Source organism: Diorhabda carinulata, chromosome 5, assembly GCF_026250575.1.
Source record: "Diorhabda carinulata isolate Delta chromosome 5, icDioCari1.1, whole genome shotgun sequence".
Lineage (NCBI taxonomy): Eukaryota > Metazoa > Arthropoda > Insecta > Coleoptera > Chrysomelidae > Diorhabda > Diorhabda carinulata.
Window position 1 is genome coordinate 5,973,197 of NC_079464.1, and position 22,389 is coordinate 5,995,585.

Below are 22,389 nucleotides of genomic sequence, written 5' to 3' on the forward strand. Positions count from 1 at the left end.
TTGGTATAAAGGATTTGCATTTTTGTGGTTTCCATAGCCAAAACATGCAAAAAGTTTTACGACTCTGCCCTTGAACAATGTTTTTATTTCACAAAACATCGAATGCGTAGCGTCTAAACTGGGTCAGATATCGATGTAACTGAACTTTGCATCGGAGAATTGAAAGAAATTTTTGAAATCATCAAGAAATAGACTTGTGGAATATTTTTGTTTGTTTTTCTAATTACGCTTATTTCAAATGAATCATTGACCTAGAAATCGATAAATCATATGGAACAATAGCTGCATTTTCCACGTCTTCTTGAAATCTCCATTTTTGGTTTTTTCATCAACCCTAGTTATAAGTTTTCAACTGCTACTATCCGAATGCTACCGAATCGATGTAAGATCAAATAACGATGAAATAAGGTCATTTTCTTTCTTTATACCTTTTTGAACATAAAAATAGGTTACGACACAACACGAATTTGATAAGAGTTCAATCACTAATGCCTCAGTGATCCAAAGTACTTCTAAATATTAATTATTTACGTCTTGATTGTTTCTTCTGACTCCTCGGGTATTTCTGAATGAATTATTAAGAAGCGGATCAATATAAATTAGTTTTCTCAAATTTCAACAAAAGCTTCAATACAACATTCAGTGCACATCAAAGTTCAACAATTCCACGTGTTGAGAATTAAATAAAATAATTGACGGAAGCCATAGATTTCGAAAGTCCTAAAACAATTTCATATCGCATTTCCAGTATAATCCTGTTTACCAAACTACTGTTTTGTTTTCAATCTGTTCAATACATAAAAAAGTTGAAATGTTAAAATTATTATTAATGACCGATGAGAATGCTTCACAAACAAAACAAAACAAAAAGGTTGTTGTAGTCTGTCATTTTGTGTATTCTGTTAACACCCAAAACATTATTATACGTATTCAAATAGATAGAAAGGTTGTTATTGAAGTAACTTGAGGTCTATTTCTGAATCTATTGGGTCTTTTAAATATTGATGACATTTTCTAGCCTTATTATTCTCATGCTATCAGCTTATAAACTGAAATGACAAAATTCACGTCAAGGCGCCTCTGTCTATTCCAACAATGTCTAAGTAACAGAATCATTTCCCTATCTTCACTTGCTTGTTTTAACATAAACTACTTAGCAGTATTTAGATCATCTCATCTGTCGTTCCTCCCCAGGCCGTCGTTACTTAATCTCACATGCACAAATTCTCAAAATCAAGAATTGAGTTCTTTTAGCGCGGCTTGACCATCTCTAAATATGGCAATTGAATGCTTTCTTCTTTACTATCTTTTTATTCCTTGCATATTCCAGTAGTTTCAATCATTACTCGAAGTCTTTCGACGTATTGGAGCCTTAAGTTTATTAGATAGCATCCTTCAATATAGATCCTCACCTCTCTGGAATTCCCTACCTAATACAGTTGATTTAAACATTTATTTGAAGCTATATCCTGAAGCTCTAAAATCAGTGAGTTGTCTTTGTCCTATCCGCTTTTATTTTTGCTTCTGCATTTAGTTTCAATACCATGCGTCTGCTTAAGAAATATGTTCTTTATAGATCTAATCGCACTTTATATAAAAATTTACCAATATTTCCATTGCAGCTTTGGTAGAAAGCATTGGTTGCAAATTGACATTTCTCCAAAAGAAGGTGTCTCGATTGATAGACATTCTGGGTATCTGCAGACAAACTCATCGGTCACGTCCACCTATCGAATCAATCTTAGATATACAGCTATACATGGGATTATGTTGAGTAACACAGATGAAGATCCATCTTGATTGTATCTGTAAAGCGTCAAAAAAGTCAAATCAGCGACTTGCCTTCTATGCTCCAAGCTGTCCAATGTCCAACTCTTAGTCAACTTTAAGTAAATTTGCTCTTTTTTCTATTGGACATACTCAGGATTTGCTTGGGAGATAATCTCCATTTATGTAAGCAATACTCCAAGGATAGCTGAATCTGGACCTCACGGATTATACAGCTTTTTGGTCTTTTATGCATTAAACTCAATCAGACTGCTTTTACCACGTTACAGAATGTTTCCAAGACCTATTGTTGGCCACAGATTGGTTGTTAGCGGAGGTTATTGGAATTTCTGATTTAAATGCAACACAAATTGTTAGCTTCACCGATAAAATGAATTGAATGAACCACGTCGTCAAGCCTACGAGGATGGTTCCAGAAGTACATGGCCCAACAAAGAAAACAAAGAAATTTTGGAAAAAAAAATATATTCATTTCTCTTTTAAGCTTAATATACGTTTCCCAGCGGTGTTCAATAAGTTCGATATTCATTTTATAATAATAATCGCCAAGCTCCTCACAATAGCAATTGACTGTCGACATCACCTCTTCATTGTTGCAACATCTTTGACCATAGAGCAGCTTTTTTCAAATCTGGGAACAGAAAATAATCCAAGAAGACTAAACCTGGAGAATAGGATGCATCGGCTAGCAATTCAAATTTAAATTCATAATTTTGGGCATTGGAATAACAGATATGATCTGGTGCGTTGTCTTGATGAAAAAACACTTTCTTCTTAATGAAATGCGGCTGTTTTTACCTGATATCTTCACTCAAACGTTGTAATAAGTTCACATAATACTCGCTGTTAACAGTTCCTTTTTTTTTCAAGATAGTCAATGGAAATTATCACACGCGCATTCCAAAAAACCGACGCCATGACCTTTTGTGCAGACGGTCTTTGCCTTATTTGGAACCAATTCTCAATTATGAGTTCATTACTTTGATTTTTCTTGCTTCGAATGTGAAGTAATGGACTCACGTTTCATCCATGGTTATCAAGCGGTGCAATTTGGCTGTATTTCTGTAAAACATGTCTGCTAACTTGCGCACTTTCAGCCGTCGAACATCATCCAGTATCGCTTTGTGGATTTTCTTCAACATTTCTGGAGTCATCACCTCAATTGGTCGACCACTACGAAGCTGGTATTCTCAGATCTTGATTTAAGCTCTGCTACCCAATATTTCACCGTTAATTATAAAGAGTGTCGCCCAGAGTAGAATCTGTTTCAGCTTCCACATTGGTTGTTCTAAAGCCTTTCAAATAATATATATTGTATCACATAACGATGACCAATTTTTTCCTTGTTTACAAATCACTGAAAACTTTCACTATCGATGGCTTTCAAACAATTACTAAACAACGTGGTATCTTCAAACTTTGAATAATCACTTATTCACACGCTGTATCAATTTGTTAATCATAGTTCCAGTCGGATTTTGATTATATATTATAACCGTGTCTTTTAGAAAATTACTGTACACATCAATTCCGAAACTATTGTGGAAATTGTTTAGTTTACGTTGAAAATAGTTCATCGTTTCCACCAGAATGAATTTAATATACTCACATCTTAGATGTTATAATGATTTTATTAAATATAACGTAACGCACATACATTTCGTTGCAAAAATGGACCGTATTATAATCACAACGTTATTAAATGTGTTCAATAATAATTTTTTTCAATTATATACCTTGTTTGAATGGAATAAACAAAAAAGAAACGAGAACGTGCATTTTTGCAACATTTTGCAGCTTACATATTACAGCTTTGGTAACTGGTGCATGGGACATATTTTTAATTAAATTTTAATATACGCAAAATATTTCTCTTCTATTTCGATTGAATTTGCGATCAATTTAATTGCTAAAATATAAACTTGTTTGTTGCTAAAAATATTCATTTAAACAATCAATACGTTTATTAACATCCGTTTACATTTGGGCTAGTTTTTTATAAAAGAAACATCGTTAGGATAACTGAAAATACATGATCAAATAATTACCAAATGGGAAACATATTTTGTATCATGAAAATTTATTTAGTCACAGAACTTAAATAAGCGAACCAAGCAGTTGAAAATTTCTTTTAGAATGTGAGAACAAAATTTAAAATTTTCTTCCGTCTATTTCTTTCTTTAATTTTTTTTAACTATATAACAATATGAGCAGCATTTTAGTTAAAATATAGGTAATATTAACAAAAACTTAACTGCTTTAAGTTTTCAGTTTGTGGTTCAAATTTTTCAACACCTTCTGAATATTATCAATTCATTCCAAGATCTACAAATGAAATTAAGTGGATCTGTAGTAGTATCCAACAATTTGAACTTTCTACGTAATTTCCTGAGTTGAATTCTCAATTTTTATATTAGAATGAATATTTTTAGCCAAAAACAATTTTATAACGCCAAATCCAAAATACAAAAGCTTATTTTGAATATACAGTACAAAATTTTTGGTATTAAACACTTTAGAAGAAAATAACGATGATGTAGCTAAGGTAATATTAAATATCAAACTTATTTAAAGTATTGTATGATACCATATATCTAATAGTTGCTTTTCAACGCACTAAGAACTTTGTGCACGAACGTGCTCGACGCTCTTGAGCTTGGCACAGAAGAATCGATTGGAACAAACTTCGTGTCAAATTTGAAAATATTTCACAAAATATTTGTTTATTTGTGACGTGTTCAAATACAAAGTTGAATATGAAATAAGAATACTATTTGCACTTCATTAAAACATTTATATGGTGTTTTGAAGACAGATCTTAAAAACGACAATTTGGAAAGTTGGTTTGAAGCATTTCGCACCCTTTTGCTCGATTGGATGCTCAAATTGTGTAATTGGAAAGCGACTAATGATTCATCGCGTTCAACCTAAAAAATTAATTTGCATCGAATTAAGCGTCGTTTACTCGAACGCTATCTAATTTAAATTAACGATAAAAAAATTGAGGTTAGCATAACAGATGCGTTAATTATATCGAAAAGGTATTCAATCAAAGTAAAAAAAAAAAATCAAAATATCTAAACGATTATGTGAAAATAATATATAAGCGTATGATAACGTGTCAATTTACGTATCGTACGTCGATTTTCTCAATTAAATGTCATATCTCAATAAATTCGATTCATATACTGAAAAAACTTTTTGTACAACTGTCAGAAAAACTTGACATTTCTGTATCTCTTTTGATGCGTGAAAAATATTTCTCTTACTGCAAAAACAAATCACAAATAGTTATTTATACAATTAGTGAGTGAAGTAATACTTTTTTTTCAACAGTAAAACGGTTTGGCAATTCCTACGAATTAAAAAAGTTACTTTTCTCGCGAGTTTCATACAAACATTTTTCTGCGTCCGTAGACTTGCAAAAATTCGACAAAACTCTCATCAATTCTTATTTTGTCAAAGTAATAATGAAACTAGAATTGTGAGCATTATTAATTTGAATTGAAAACGAAGTTACATTACTATTGGTACTTGAATTGGCAACATTCAACGAGTTCAAAGAAATAACATCGTCTATAGTTGTATTAGTACTCATTGGATTGTTGATAGGATCGTGAACATTCACAATGTTGCTCGAAGTCGAACTAGTTTTTCCCGTTGAATTTTACACTGCGGAATCCATTTTGCTTTGTATTGAGTCGTTTACGTAACCCTCCGCAACTGCGTTGGATTTCCACCTACCATGCTTCTTTAGTTGAATTATATTACCACGGGAATCCACTAATAGAGACGCCGAAGAGCATCGAAATGTGTACCCAGTGTAGTTTTTTGGATTAGGTAAATTCAAATATGCTGCGATAAGCGAAGGAGTTTAATCTATTGTAATATATTTCACCAAGTAAATCGACGTTGAACATGAGTTTTTGTTATCAGGTATTGTGATTATTGAATATTTTCGGTATTAATAATATCGTTACACTTCATTCTATTCCTTCCTCCACAGAGCTCTTGCGATTCCGAATATTGAAGAAACCTGAAAGATGTTACAAATAATATCTGAGCTTACATTAAATTTTTTTGCTGTCATATCTTATGCATGAGACAATAAACGTCTGGAGCTTGCAACAGAAACTTATTCATTGATTTATTTTTCAAATATGCAATGAGTTTCGAGTATTTATTGATATCTACGTCGTATTTACCATTAGGGTGCCTTTCAGTTTTGAATAAGTCGACCAAAGTGTTGAAGACTTCCACATTTTATATTTAGTTTCAAAGTAAGCTAGTAACACTCTTTCTGTGAAGCTGTTTATGCCTTTTTTCAGGACGCCAATCCATAAAAGAATTATATTCCTTTAAATACTGTTCCCTGGATTTCTCAGGGAGATGATTTATAGGCGCTGCAGTTGCCGTTTCAACAACATCTTCTGTTGTGCAGTTTAAAGTTTCTTCCTTATTAATCTCCATCACTAATGATAATACCACACTTCTTTTAATTAGACACAAAACGAATATCAAGGAATGAAAGTAAAAACGGTTTATCGGAGATACAAATTGACATGAGAAAGAGTGCCTTCACAGTTCACTATTTTAATATAACAATTTTATAATTGCGTTAAGAAATGACACATTACGACATTTTTTTTTCAAGCTTTTTGACCGATTCAGAAATAACATTCTTTATAAATATAAATGAACAGAGTCAATCATCAATTAAATATCCGTCATAAAACAATTCCAATCCATGCTGCTGGTGATCAAAAACGTTAGATATTTCTTGAATAGTTGATTAAACCATTTTAAATTGTTTGAAAGACTATGGCCAATTTAATATTTTATCAGAAATCTCAATTTTATTATTCAAACTATCTTCTATATATGCTATTTCTGAGGAAGCAAATTTGACGTTTTATATATGCAATGTTGCCCCCCTGCTTTGACCAGAAAAAATACAGAGCTTCTCTTAAAACAATGGCCTGTATAGCTCTTAAACATGTTTTTTTCCAAACCCATTTTGCAATCATGCAGGCAACTTCTCTTGTATTCTTATAATCTTATATCTCAATATAATCAAAATTTGAAACAGTAAACGTTATTGCACAATAGGTCTTCGTATTAAGCAAATCAATAATCAATATAGAACCAGCTATTCCAATTGTATCCAAAGTTATGCGTAATAATTCTTCACGACGACAGGCACTCAAAATAAGGATCATCAACAAATGAAATATATTGAAATTACTGCTAATTATGTACCTACTAAAGTAAATTTGTTTCGTTATCAGCATCTTGTATAAATTCATCTATATCATCCCTTGACGAAACTTTAGATTTGAGGCTTCAGAAATATTAGTTTTGTTCGCGGTAGATGATATCCTGAACATGTTCACTCGCCAGATTCATGCGCAGTTTGGAATTGTGCATTCGCGGTGCTAATAAAACCTTCTCTGTTCTTGGAGGACAAATTTCTAATTCTGAATGTGTTCTGAATACGTCCAATGTATCCTCTTGGGTAAGGATTTTCAATCTGGAGCATGTGCATTCATCCTTTTTTAGATATTTACCACGAAATAACCTCTAACCAAATTGGTTTTTCTTCGTACTTGTATTTAAAAAGTCGTGTTAGTTAACTTTGTACCCACAAATACAAAGAATAAACCTTCGGCCAGTTAATTATATACATTTTATTCTCCTAGCAAGCTTTGAATTCAAATAATAACTTTGGATATTCACAAATCGTTCGTGGAGGTTCAAAACATATTTTAAACAAAGCATACGCATTTGACAAGTCCACAAGATATTCAAAATACATTCGAATTGTGTCAAAATTATTTAACGAGAACGAAGATTTTATTTACTTACTTAGTTTTTTCAAGACAACAGTCTTGAATTGATGTGTGTGTGAAGATGTATTGAAAGTATTTATTTTTATTATATTTCAGACGATTCAAATTCACATTCACAGTTGTACAAAAAATGTTGTTCATATTTCGTGTATAAAATTCGTTTTTTCACGGCACATTCGAGTGAATTTGGAACTGCAGTCATGAAAAATGATATGAAAATTATTCATTATAATGACTAACGAATAAAACCTCAGAAAGGGTTAATCATCACAAATAGACGCGGGAATTATTTTAATCGAATTAAAGTTTGCGAAAATATTTGAGCTACTGGAATGAGATTAAATCAAGCTTTAAGGAAAGCAATAATAAAAAATATCCTCTGGTATAAATGATTTAGAAAAAAATTACAAAAAGAAATATAAGCTCAAAATATTGAATGAAACAATCAGAATATGGTAAATAAAGTAAAATATATGCTACCCGCGATGAAAGGGGTTTTATCCAACCGAATCAACCGCTTTTCCAGTGCCTCTGAAAATTTTCCTTTTCCATGTTATCTTTGGAGCGTCTATACAAAAACTAGTGGAATTTTGAAACTGAATATTAAGGTTGTCGAGTTCTCTACTAATGATGATAGATGACCTGTTTGTCAAAGATCAACAAGGTAATTGTGAAATAATTTAAAGCGACACCCCTTTTCAAAAACTTATTTAATGACATCAATCTTGTTTGTGTTTATTCATACTGAATGGAGCTCAAGTTTCAATGCTTGATATCAATTAATGAACATATTAGAGAATCTTCTTTATTAGCTGCTTGAAGTGATCTCCATTTCCTTCCCAATATTGTTAATTCTAATGGGGTAAGTTTTCTTTTTAATATACTGTTACCGAAAAAAATCCAAACGTGTAAGGTACTGTAATCGAGGTGGTTATTCTACCGAATATCGCCTTCAAACACCGTCTTATAGCAACGAATAGTGTAAAGGAGTACTAACCTGTTATAACCTATTCACCAGTTCTGTTTAAATCATCACCAGGTGAATTAGTATCAAAAATAGCACCATATGAAAATGGATTTTCCGTACTCTTCTCTTTCAATACGTGAGTTAAATAAATTGAGTTTTTGTGTGACATTATCAGAAAATTTATTGATAATTCTGTGTTCCTAGAAGTGCAATCTGGAGTAATAGTTACCTCAAATCTTTAATTAAACCATAAAGCTTCATCGTCATTGTTCAAGTGATACATTACGCAACGTATTGTCATTCGTTTTTTGGTGTAAGAAGACATTAAAAACACGGAAATTCATCGGAATTTACGAAACCAAATCGGTAGTGAGTCCCTGAGTCTGCTCTATTTAAATTGTCCTAATCTTTCAAAGATGCCTGCGAAATGAACAGCAATGATCGTGAACCGTGAATTAGCATCGCGCCAGACAACATTCGTCGCGTAGAACTCATTTTTGAGAATCGTAGGAGAAATTTCGGCTGATCTCGGCATTGGTATTGATAGTGTAGAGTCTATCATCTACGAATATCTCAATATCGTAAGATAACAGCGCGATGGATTCCTCTACTTTTAAACTTAGAGCAAAAATTCATATGGTTGAAAGTTTACCGAGGCAATTACGAGGCGGAGAGGTATGGTTTTCTAACGTAAATCTACATTACAGACAAAACATGAGAAGAGGCGCCGGTCAAAACGAAGATAACCAGGTCCGCAGAACAACCTTCTATGAATGCTTCATACTACCCTTGCAATTATTTTTCTCCAGGATTCTTGCACTCATACCAAGCGTCTCACGCTCAATTCACTATCAGAATTGGGGTGAAAGGGGTACTCCTAATAAGATCCGCGGTTTGCCCAAGGAATTCTTCGATTCCAGCATGAAAAAGCTTTCAGAAAGGTGGCAAAAATTGATATTAGTGAAGGGAGTTACCAAGAAAAACATTTGTCTTCATTATAAGTGAGTTTTTTAAGTTAGAGATTGATTTGATGCATTTAGGTACCTCAAAATATTCACTCAAAAATAAACAAACAAACAAAGTGATAAAAATAATGTAAAAGCAGAGGTTTCCCAGGTTACCGTTTCAAATATTCACCTCCTCGTGAAACTGTACCTTTATTTCAAGGAATACATTCTATTCAGATATAAAATATATTCATCTCCCCCAGTCTTCGGATCTGATGGTATATGATTTGATTCAATTGTATGGGTGGAGTTTGTTTTTGTTTTCTATACTGAAATTTGACTGTCTTCACAATTAAAATTCACTATAACTTCGTGTATCAATTCTCTTTCTCGTCTAAAATTTGTAGTTTGTCGTAGCGTTTTGCATTATTACTTCGCAAACCATTTGTCTACTTTCTTCACTGTTGATTCACAACCTAAAGCAACTAACTCTTTGAAGCAGTCAAATTAGAGAGACTCGCAAAAAAATTAAATCATTTGACATCTTTCCAGAGCTGGAACTTGAATTTCATATTTTAGTTTCAGTTGAATAAATATAAAAAAAATTGTGATTTATAATCACTATTAGGAAACATTACGCCCCTTAACAGTCAGTTTACATGTTTCTCTAGTTTGTTATTATAGTTTCAAAGATAAAAAGGATTTGTAAAGTTCTAAATATCAACTTATGATGTCTTCATATTCACTTACACTGTTAATTATATTAATACAACGAAAATAATATTGAATAAATATAATGAAGATTGCAAATACAAAATTGTTAATTCTGAGAAAATAATCATATAGAAAGTTGTGAGCAACATTATTTTTTGTCTGTTTTCATTCAGTTTCACTACAAACTATTTCTCCAATATTCATAAACGTGGCCAAACAAATAAAAATACTCAACGTCTTTTGAACACGCAACAACTTATGTCGATATCGTTGAATTGCCAAGCAACTTTTCTAATAAAAAGTTTTCTAATTTTCTAACATAGTTAGAAACATTGAAAGCTAGAAAAACAAAGATAAAAATAGGTAAATACTGCAAAATAATATTTTTATTAAAAAAACCATTAAATAGTTGATGTGACCAGAAGTTTTGTACTGTATATTTGTCTCTAAATTCATAATTTGTTATTAACGATTTTGATTGATTTCTAATTTTATTTTCTATTAATTAGTCGAGTTGCAGTTATGAGGGGCCAAGTTGTTACTCCGCAAGGCTTAGGAATTATCGGAATTCGAGTCTCAGTTGACCGAGAATCCAGATTTGGATTCACACTAACCAGACAAGGAGGATGGTGAGTATCCTTTACATCATTCAAATGAACTTTATTGAATAAATTTATTATTTAGTAATAAACATTTATTCACCGTTTATACATCATATAATATCTATGGTATGTTGTCAGATCTCCATTTGCACTACAAATTATTGGATTCAACTTTTGAAGACAATATTTACTGCTTTATATTTACTGTGGTGCTTCAGTTTGAATACTGACTGTTCTACCGACTTTCAGTCGTTTATCTAATCTAGAATCAAAGGAAAATCTGAGCCTTCGCCATATTTATACAACCGAGACGTTCTATTCGATATACAGGGTGTTCCGGGAATGAGAAGATGACTTGAAAATAATGCTGTGACATAAGAAAATTTCCTGATCCGATTTATGTCTAAATTATACATTCGAACGTAATGAATTTTCAATGGATGATTGCGTATATCCATGTGTTAGGTTTCACGGAATAAATTATTCTACACTACTATCTGAAGGTCAGAAGTGGTTAACAATCAGTAACTTTCACAAGAAAAACCTATATTTTCAACAAAAAGGTTGTTTTTGTTTAACTAGAGATAAGTAGACTTTTAGATCGTTCTACATGCCAAGGAGACCGTTCGCTATAAAGTGACATTCTGAAGAAAATTATCATAAATTGTTATTATTTATCAAACATTTCTAATCGATTGGTTAGCCTACAACTTATCAAATAAAAAAAAATATTACCAATGGTGAAGAAAACAATTTTCTTTGGTAGTTGGTAGTTTTTTTTAATGAAAAATTCATATACTGCATGACGAATTACCTTTTTGCTGAAATTGTCAAATTTAATCCATTTTTTTTCCTTTAATCTCAGCCTTCGAAGTTTCAATATCGATTGTTTCATCTTTTGTTTTAATTATATTGTACACATTAACTTCGGAAACTTTTGTCAAAACATCATACTTATATTTATATTTCATTCTTTCATGTCTTTCAAACACATTTCTGATCAAAGTTTTTTCTTTGGGTGTTGAATTGTGACGTTTCCGGTATAATCTCATCGATTTGTCAAAATTCTCTTAATGATCCATGGTGAATTCGAAAACTATAAACAATTTTTGCTCGAAGAAAAACTTTTGAATAGAAGTAAAGTAGGTTAGAGCTGGAGTATAAATAAAATCACACCTAGTATCTCTAGCTCATGTTCAATAGGAGATAATCTAGAAAAATATTCTTCCTTACGACTCCCAAAAAGTTGAGATACTACTTTCAATTTCATTTCAATCAAATGTGAATCTTTACTAGAAACACAGAAGTTTTCGAATGTTTAATTAATATTGTTTATACATTTCACGTACTTTGTACGAAAAAGGGGAAAATAAAATAAGAGAGTGATCATGTCGCCAACGGGGATTAAAGGTGAACATTATAAAGCACAAAGCCGTGACGAGTCGGTCTAGGGTTCTCTTAATTATTGGTAAATTGTTTGACAACAACAAACCTAATTAGAAAATGCCCTAAGAAAAACAAAAATACCAAAAAAAACAAAAAGTTTGCATGCGACAAGCTGAATAAAATCGAAAAAAGGGAACTTTGAAATTCATTGCTTTGATTTAGGTAATCTTTACTTGTTGTTCATGATGAAAAGTTTGATTATTTTCCAAATCCAACATTCATAAGTACGAGGTGAGAACACAAAATACGATGAATAAGTTATTTCCTCTGTAACGTCTTGAAGACAAATTTGAACCTGTTTTAGCAGTTTCTGTTATGTGACATAATTTTCGTACAACTTATGTTTGTTTTAAGATGGAAAAATGCACCTAAGCAGCTATCTATCTGCTAGTATGAGTAGTATGACCAATTTACAGCTGAAAATGTGTCAATAAATAATGTAGAACTGTTGGGACGTTCCTTGACCAAGAAAACTGATAAAAATATGCAAAAACTTAACAAAAATGTTCCTTAAAATAGACGAATTAGTATTGAAGAGCTTTCTGAACAATTTCAAATCTTGTAAGGGCCAGCAGCTTTCTTTCTCAACATGATTTTGAGTTGTGTCATCTCCAAAATGTCCACACTCAATTTATTAACTAGATTTAGCGCACCATGGACTACACACATACATACTAAGATATTCTACACTAAATAAAAGCTTTTAAAATAGTTTTTCCAAACATTACCCACCTAGAAAGTCCATCCAAGAATGCTTGCCTTGAGAAATATATGAAAAAGTCCACCCAAACTTTATCCTTAGTATGTCCAAACTGTGTTTTATCCAGATAGTAATATTTCTATTTTCTTCACGAAATTTATCATTTTTTCTAAGGTATTCCCGTCTACTACAGTTTACTGCTTTTTCTAATAAGGAACTGTTCCTTTCTCGTATATTGTATTGAAATCCCATCACTTTCAATAGATTATAAAATGATGATCTCTTGAAATCCGACAGGTCCTTATCTTCGTTAACTACTCTTAGAACTGTATCCACTAGGTAATCATCGATTGATTTTTTTCCTTGATGGATACTTTTTTGAGTTAGCCACTGAATGATTAGATCTATACTCACGAAGGAATCGGTAGATATTTGAAAAAGATACGGAGGAGATTCAACAATGCATCAAGGATATTCATCCACATTTATTCAGAATGGTCATGAAAAATTTCGTCAAACGAGTGTGTATGTGTATGGAAAGCCGTAGATACCATTTGTCTAATGTGTAACGTGTTTCATAAATATTCCTGTCCTATGTACTGAATATTACAAAAAAAATTAGACTTAAAAAGACTCAAAAGACTTAAAACTGTGTTTACTGTATAATTTCAAATCATGCGTTAATTTTGAGACATCCATTATGATGATTGCAGCTACATTGTTGTCAGATCTTCCAATATTTAAGTATTGAAACTTGTTTTCGCTTGCATATTTCCATAATTTTCCAACTGAATATTCTACATAAGTGCTATGAGCCCGAATCTTTCTTTCAAATAATTTTCAACCAATCAAAACGTTCATATTAGTTATGTTACCATTATACGAGGGCAGCTTGACGAAGTAGTGACTTGACAGATATTGACATTTTCTCTATCGTGATTATTTGGTGAGTTTCCGCTATATATCTTATGTCATCTGTCAAAATGTCACATGAATCTAGCAGATAGATTAGTTTTTCACGTAGAAAACTTATCTGAAAAACCGCGAAAAGTTGGAAGAATATTCGTCTTATGAAATGATTTGTAAGTGAGTCTCAGCTTTTAAAAGTGGATATATGAACACGAATGATGCTCAAACTATCTTCAAAAGGTACACATTATAAATAGTTATTTTTTCTTAGTCACGGGGTTCATTATTCATACGTATCAGGTACAGTAAGTGACATTATATATTCAAATTCCGGTACCTAAACTAATTTCTGCAGCATTATCTGATTTATAAAGAATGTGTTTCGACATAATCCATTGAAGAAAAATCTTAAATCATAATAAATCGTCCAACATAAGCCTTCTAGATTGCCACTGGCTTTGCAATATCAAACGTCAATATTCACAAATACAGTGTTGCCACAAGTCTTTAACGCCACCTATTATTCGATTGTAGAAACTTGAAAGGCAATCCTCTTAAATAATTGAAGCACTGAGAGTGAGAAAGGTAGAACTACAGAAGATAGATGAGTAAATCGAAGGTGGAAAAAGGGGAGGAAGACCAAAGGAAAAGTAATTGGAGACGGTTAGAAGAGATTTGAAAAAGTTGGGAGTGAAAAAAAAGAGTGAAATATATTGAAATAACTTGAATACTTGAATATTGATTAGGATATCGGTATTATTAGAGAATTCTCACATATTTCACTTAATTTAAAGTTCAATGACTACGGCATTTATTTGATTATCATTAAAGCTTTTATCATTAGAAATGTATCCATGATGGTAGCTCTTTATCCTATCATCGGAATTATGACATTTTTTATTAATTCATTCTACTAAATATCGTGATCTATAACCTCAAAGATAAAACGGTGTGATAAATTTCAACGATGGAATATATCAGTTGTGAAATCGTGTCAATGGATCGAGTCAGATTTACTCTATCGCGGAGTTTTAAAATACAACTTCGTTTGAATATATTGCAAAGAACTTTCGAGAATTGTATAAAACATCCGGTATAGAACTAACTCAACAGCTACTTTACCTAACATCAATTACCAACTTCGACTAACGTTCAGAATCGACTTATTTCAGAATAGTGTTCTCGCAGGAAATCAGTTCCTAAATATAAGATGAAACTTTTAGATTTACTCCAGAAAGTTTAAATGATATTCTCCACATGAAAGTTTCGTTACGTAACGTCACCCGTAACTGCATAAATTTAATTATTTTAGCAATATTGGACAATAAAAAATACAAAACGAATACGGGAAAGTGAATTTAATTACAACTTTTGGCACGAGCATACGCAAAACAAGATTGTGAATAGTGTTTATACAAAATATTGACTAAGTTGGACTTTCTGGAACGGTTGGTGATATTAATTCTGAATACACTGTGTACATCACCACTACACCAACTGTTTACTTTGTGGTGATGTAAACAGTGTGTTCAGCATAGAACAAAGGTCGCTGACCTGACTTTGTTTTACCGATATTACTACGGCAGATACTCTTTATCTTTTTACCGAACTATTTAACATAATCCAACTTAAAGCAGTATTTTGAAGACCTATTCGACAGGCAAAGGAGGCTCATGAACACCGAGATCATCTGCAGATACCCTGAGCTTCAATTTATCGGGACTTTTATCGAAACGCGCGTGAGACAGTGTTATTGTGAATGTTGGTGTAAACAGTATATTCAGTAACAAAGTAACTTATCATAATTAATGGCTTAATATTATTACCTTGAACTAAATGGAGGCTAGACCTAATCTTCTGCGAACGACTTTCATAGGTTTTGATTTCATGAACATCTGTTCCGCATATTTTTGTTAAAATTCTACACCGTAATTCTCCCATATTTTCCGTTTGTCATCTTCCATCATAAATTTTGCGAGATAAAAGTGCCCAAAAGTCTTAAATCAGACGATCTTGGGGTATGTATATGTGTGAAAGGCTTGAGAACAAGTCCATCAACCACAGAATTTTTCGATGATTCTAAATATTTATTTTAATATCCTCGATAGAATTTACCGTTTGTTCGTTATGTCTGCTTAAAGGGTGTGTAAGGTTCAAAAGTAGGTAGTAGTTTTGTTTAACAAGGGGCTGTAATAAATTATTTGTTTTGTGAATGTGATTACTGAATCCGATGATTGTATGATACTCAGCTTGGCGAGATGGGCGGGCTATAGGCCATAACGGGTCTTTATTCTAAGTATACTTGATGAGTGAAATTTTGGAGTTGTGTATAATTTGAGGTTCGTGAAACGGTATCCCAGTGTTTTTGCCAGGATACGAACATTTTATCTTTCAATGAATTAATCGCATCTTTTCCTGTATATACGTGAAAAAAACTCCGTAAAGTACTGAATCTAGTGCTAATCAATCAGCATTTTCATCACCATCTATTCCAATACTTCCTTTAACTCAAATCAATGTCAAACTCAAATTAAATAATATGGGACATTTCATTTTTTCGAGATTAGTTAAAGCATACAGTGCTGATCTAGAGGCAAATAGGAATCATACTCCTGTCTGATTTATTTGACTTCAACCTTGAAAGACTGTCTAAGACAGCATACAGCTCTGCAGAACATACGCTAGATATACAGGATAATCTAATTCGTGAAGATTGCTTTCTATTCATTCAACTCCATCCCTCGTCTTAGATCCATCAGTGGATCCATTCTCTTCCCAGCAAACTCTGCTAGTTTGGATTTTTGAACAAGATTGAGTTAATCCGAGTAAATTAGGGATTATGATCTTGTGAACTTCAAATGCTGCTTAATAAGGAATGTTAAATATTGATAAATTTCTGTTGACTTTGTATATATTGTTGAATTTATTGGTTTTAATGAAGGTATATCTATTATTTACCATTTATGTACTATTCATAAGTTACCAAGTAAAAATACATTTAGAGACACTGAATAACGTTTTCAAGGAACTAGAAATGTGAGACCAAAAACTTGAATTCTGGTAGACCACAAGAGCAACAAGATTAATTAATGAAGGAATCATTATGAATTTAGTTGATCAAGATTCAAAAGGGAGGAATATGACAAAACAAACAAATATGTCTACTTCAAGTTCATGGAGGATACTCAAAGAGTAGCAGGTACATCGTTATCATTACAGACTAGTCCAAAAGCTCTTGCTGGAAGATATACCAGCTAGAGTGGATTTTTGTCAAACATTACAAGAAATGACAGACCTCAATTCATATTTTTTTAAATATATTTTTTCACGAGATAAGGTACGTTGGTGTGATGAGAATCAACAAATCAAAAGAGAATCTCATTACTAACATTTATCTGAAGTTAAAGTTAAAGCTCTTTAAAGGAAGGTGTCGTAATTTATTAAGTAACCACTTTCCCAATCGATGGATTGGCCTCCTTGATCAAGCGACTTTAATTCTTTGAGCTACATGATCTAGCCGTATCTCAAGGAAACAGTTTATGCTATAGGGGTAAATTCACGAATTAAAAGGTAGAATTTAACGTGAATAATGATCTCGTAGCAGATCTCACAACATAACCGAAATTTTCACCAATAAATCTAATTTTAAATAAGTTATGGTCAATACTGATACGGGCCGTGTAACTGGCGCCCTCTATGATAATAAGATAAGAGAGCATATTCATAAGATGTATCAACTTCCAAAACATATTTGCATATGATGTTATCAGTAGTTTTGGCAAAATCTCGAAAAATATATATTTTTGTCAATTTTCTGTATCTAGACAAACACCAATTATTTTTCACCTTTCTATGTTTAATAGAGTCTACTTTTTTTTAAACATAAATCAATAGGGAAGATAAAGTAATTCATTGGTAGAAAATTTCATGATCTAATGAGACAAAACAGTTGGAGTCGTACAGTTTAATTTGCAATTAAAACAGCTGCTAAATGAATAAATTATTAATGGGAGGAGGAAAAAACATCTAGATCGGAGCTTTATACTATCTGGCGGCTTTTCTCGTCGAGATGTCTTCTCCGTTTTAAGAATTTTTTTCTCAAACGCTCGTCAAATCAATAGAACTCCATAAGTCGTGTCATTAACAAATAATTCAAACGGCAATTATTCTAGAAATCTAATTAGGATTATTATAAAATTATAATACAAAAAACGTGACGCTACTGTTGAGTAAGCATTATTTATCCATTCAGCATGTTAAGTCCCGGGAGGTCAACGAACTACCAGTTGTAAATTTTCCTGTTTATTGCAGAATATTGCACCAGGAACATGGCATTACGTGTATTACCTTAAAGCACTGTCTACTATTTAACTGTACAATATGCTCTTTTCAGTTGATGTGTGTATGCTTTGAATATTAGTCTTGAGGGAACTGAATTGTTTTATGTTGAGATATGATCATGTGCTTGTAATTTAATATAATTCGGATTTCGTACCAGTGAAGTACACCGATAACAAATAGGCTGATGTATTTTAGAAAGTTTTTATCCAAACGCCATTAGAACAAGACATTCTTCAATAAAAGTCTCGAGAAATGAGACTTTTTGACATCGATTTTGCCCTACTTTGAGCAATCAAGGATCAGGATTAATAAATGTCTTTATGCATCCTTTAAATGAGCTACCAATATAGAGCTAGAATCGAACTACGTAAGCGCGCAGTCTGTACATTAAATAATAATAGTAAATTGAAATATAAAGCTAAAAATGGAATACGCTTCAATAACTCTGCGAAGCACGAGTTAATAATAAAAGGAAGTGAGTTATTGTTTTCATAAAACACAATTAAAAAACACTGAGAAAAACGCTGGAATAGAGTATGCCGCTTATTATTATTGTACTTCCATCAATTTTTACAAACAAGCTCGCGAAATGGGTCTTTAGGGCAACCCTATTCAGATAGAATGGAATTATAAAATTCGGCGAATTCGCGCGTGCCTTATGTATTTTATAAATGGCGGACGCGCCTTTTATGAACTTTTTATTACAGTATTTCCTTTGAATAATTTCTAAAAAACTGTATTTATTCATTTCTTGTTATTCTTTTTCATCTAGAACTTTGTAGAATTCTATTTATGATATATAAATAAGTTAATGTAGCGCAGTATGTTAGTTTTAAATAAATAGTCATAGAGAAAAGAACGAATTAGTGAAAGTAATCTCGGAAGTTATTTAAGTGATATTTATAAGTAAATTATTATTAAGTTAAGTGTATTGTATAGTGTGTAAATAAATCAAGAACGTAAGAGACGGTGTTTATTAATTCACCCCACGAATAGAAAGAGTCTAAATAAATACGAAAAAACGTTACAATATGTTTGTTTGAATTTTCGGAGCATTTAAAATTTTTGGAGTCAATTCATTTCACTTTGTATTGCGAAAAGAATAATTAATTATTATGTTTTAATTCTCCCTTGTTTGAATTATCAATTTTATGAGTTGATTTCAATACTGTTGTAAGCCCCTTACTTCATATTCCACATTCCCTTTCTTGACCAAAGTTTCTAAGTTATTTTCTCTTGTGACTTGTTGGTATTGGTATCTTGAATATAAAAATCAAATAGTAATACTTGATCTGAGCTCCCATTAGTCGATTTCTCGTTCATATCAATTTTACAGAATGAAGTTGGTCAGATAATCTGACTGTGTGATAATCTCGAGCATTTCCCTAGTCCATTGAAATGTTACATGGGCCAAACATTTTTTAGAGAACGCAATTTTATCTATGGAACATATAGAGGGGCTCAATACAAGCTTGACCCTAAGTTTTTGGGGTTTCTATCCTTGTTTTCGGCCGACATTTTGGAAAAAGGGGTAAAAACACGTTTTTCGCGATATCTCGAAAACTATCAATCTTAAAAAAAATTTGTGCAGATATATTTTGTTTCTAATTGCTTTGCCTTCAATTATATTTTTGTGACTTTTTGTCATAAATCCAAAACTTAAAAAATTATGAGAAAAAAAGTGAAAAACTTTCATCAAAAATTTCCTTTTTTGAGTTATAGATTTTTTCTATTGATTTTACCATAAAATTTTGTGAGAACAATATTGTAACGAATCTCTCCACGAAGACTTTCTTCCACAATTTTTTCAAATTCCATCCATTTTAAACGCTTCACCAGCTCTCCTAATTTAACCGGGTTCGTCAATGATCGTGACAACCCGGTCAAAACAAAATGTTTACCTGACTGTTTTTTTTTATTGTAAACCTATTTTTGATATTTTTTTTCCAATCCCCACAATTTAACTTATTTTTTACTGACTCGGATAAGATAATCTTCGACATAATTATATTATCAATCAGTTTTTAGCTATTCTATTCTACTCTTCTTCTTTGGTCCGGGCTGTAGCTCAAAATCTAATTCAAGGTTTGGGGAATGACATGAACTAAAGCTAAAGTCATCGTTGCCAGTTCTTCTTCAAATTCTTTTTGTTCCATTGAATTTGGTTATTTCTATAATGTTGGTTCAGGTTTCTTTAGAACAATTGAGGCCTGCTTTCTGACATCCAAATGTTTCCGTGCTTTTTCCAGCCCCAATCTTCAGATTTATAGTATTTCCCAAGCCAAGATTGGACCTGAAACAGTTGAATTACTTTGTCCCCAAACGGTAACTCGGACCGTTTCTACCTTCTTAACATTCTTAAAAACGTATATTCTTCTTAGAAATTATTGTAATGAACAATAATTCTTCAATTTCTGAAGTAAGGAAAAGACTGAAATTGTAGAGTATGAAAAAAACCTACGAAAATAGGTTTACAATAAAAAACCGAGTTGTCATGAGCATTGACGAACCCGGTCAACTTTGGAGCGCTGTAACAGCGTTTCAATAGTATGGAATTTAAAAAAATTATAGAGGAAAATCTTCACGAAGAGATCCTCTACAAAATTGTTTTGTTATATTTATTTTGTAAAATCGATAGGAAAAAATTTTTGATGAAGTTTTTTCGCTTACAACTTTTTAAATTTTTGATTTATAATTCAAAGTTGAAAAATATGTCTGTACAAATTTTTTGTAAGATTTATAGTTTCCGATATATCGCGAAAAATGTGGTTCCACCCCTTTTAACCACACAGCGACCTGGGGACAAGAGCGGTAATACCACAAGCTTGGGGCGAAGCTTGTATTGACCTCCCTAGATATCCGGTAAATAAAATTGCGTCCTCTAAAAAATGTACAGTTTGGCCTTCATTTCAATGGACTATATCACGTAAAGCTAAGCTACCAAATATTGTTTTGCATACGCAAAAAACTTCGATTTCATTTCCTGGATTTGTTTATTCAGGTTTTAGATATAAATATGGGATTGAGGACTATATTATGTTGTGATAAACTAAAAATTACAACGAGTAGCTTCGGAGATTTTTGAATGTACAAAATTTACTTTTAGTTACAATAGACTAAAATTAAATTGTTTTGTGATGGTAAATAAACCTTGGAATAATATTTACCTACATATGGAACCGCTATTAGTGAAATCCCTTCTACGATGTGTTGTAATTGGAGCTACTGAAAAATTTATATGAAATTTAATTCAACATAATGTGAATTGGCTTTTATTCGATAAAATATCTGATTCTTTTTTTTTCAAATAGATTTTTGTAGCACTGAGAACCATTATACACACTGTATGGAATATGGAAGCCCAATACATTGGTGTCATATTTCTCTCTAGCTCCTTTTCACATTCGTCATCGAAATATAATCCTCCATATCCACAGTTCCTTATTATTGATGAAAATTACGCTGAAAATCAGAATAAAGAATATATATAATAATGAAATTATTAGAGAAACTTGACTTTCTTTTTGGTTTTTGAAACGAAATTTTTCTTTTTTGTATCCGACACCAATGTAAATTTCTTTTTAACATTTATCAGTTGGATTAATTCAAGCACACAGTGCATTTTTTATCCTAATTCATCCACATTTCACTAAACACTATACAAAATTGCCTAATTTGATCTTTAGAATCTGCACTATTCACTAATTTACTTTTAATTATTATTTTTCCCCCTAAACACGCTAATTTCGTTGGAAAATGTTATAAACGAAATCCATATAAAATTTTTATATCTCAAAATACCTCAAAAAAATAATTATTAGAAATAGTATTGTTTGCAAATTTCAAAACATATTATATAAACAATTTCTTTCTAGGTTCGACGTCCTGGTTAATGGAGGTGGCGCCGTCACGCTACAATTTCAGAGATCTCCATTTAGACCTAGAACTATTACGGTTTTCGTCCCATGGAATCAGATAATCGTTCTGCCTCCAGTCCATATGCAATTAAGTGAAGACACGGAAGTGTCTCATATACCACAAAAAAGGTTAGTCATACATTTACATACATATATCTCAAATATACAGTGTGAACATTAAAAACTTTTTTGTTATAATAAGATAACAG

General features: G+C 32.0%; 1 protein-coding gene across 5 annotated transcripts in view; it reads left to right on the forward strand.

Annotated features, from left to right (window-relative positions):
• LOC130893827 (teneurin-a) overlaps positions 1–22,389 on the forward strand; it is a 572,912-nt gene that overhangs the window by 511,866 nt on the left and 38,657 nt on the right. For all 5 annotated transcript variants that reach the window (XM_057800233.1, XM_057800234.1, XM_057800235.1 and 2 more), the window contains 2 exons: positions 10,775–10,894; positions 22,139–22,309. In XM_057800233.1, the coding sequence (XP_057656216.1) occupies positions 10,775–10,894; positions 22,139–22,309 (291 nt within the window). The remainder of the gene's footprint in view (positions 1–10,774; positions 10,895–22,138; positions 22,310–22,389) is intronic.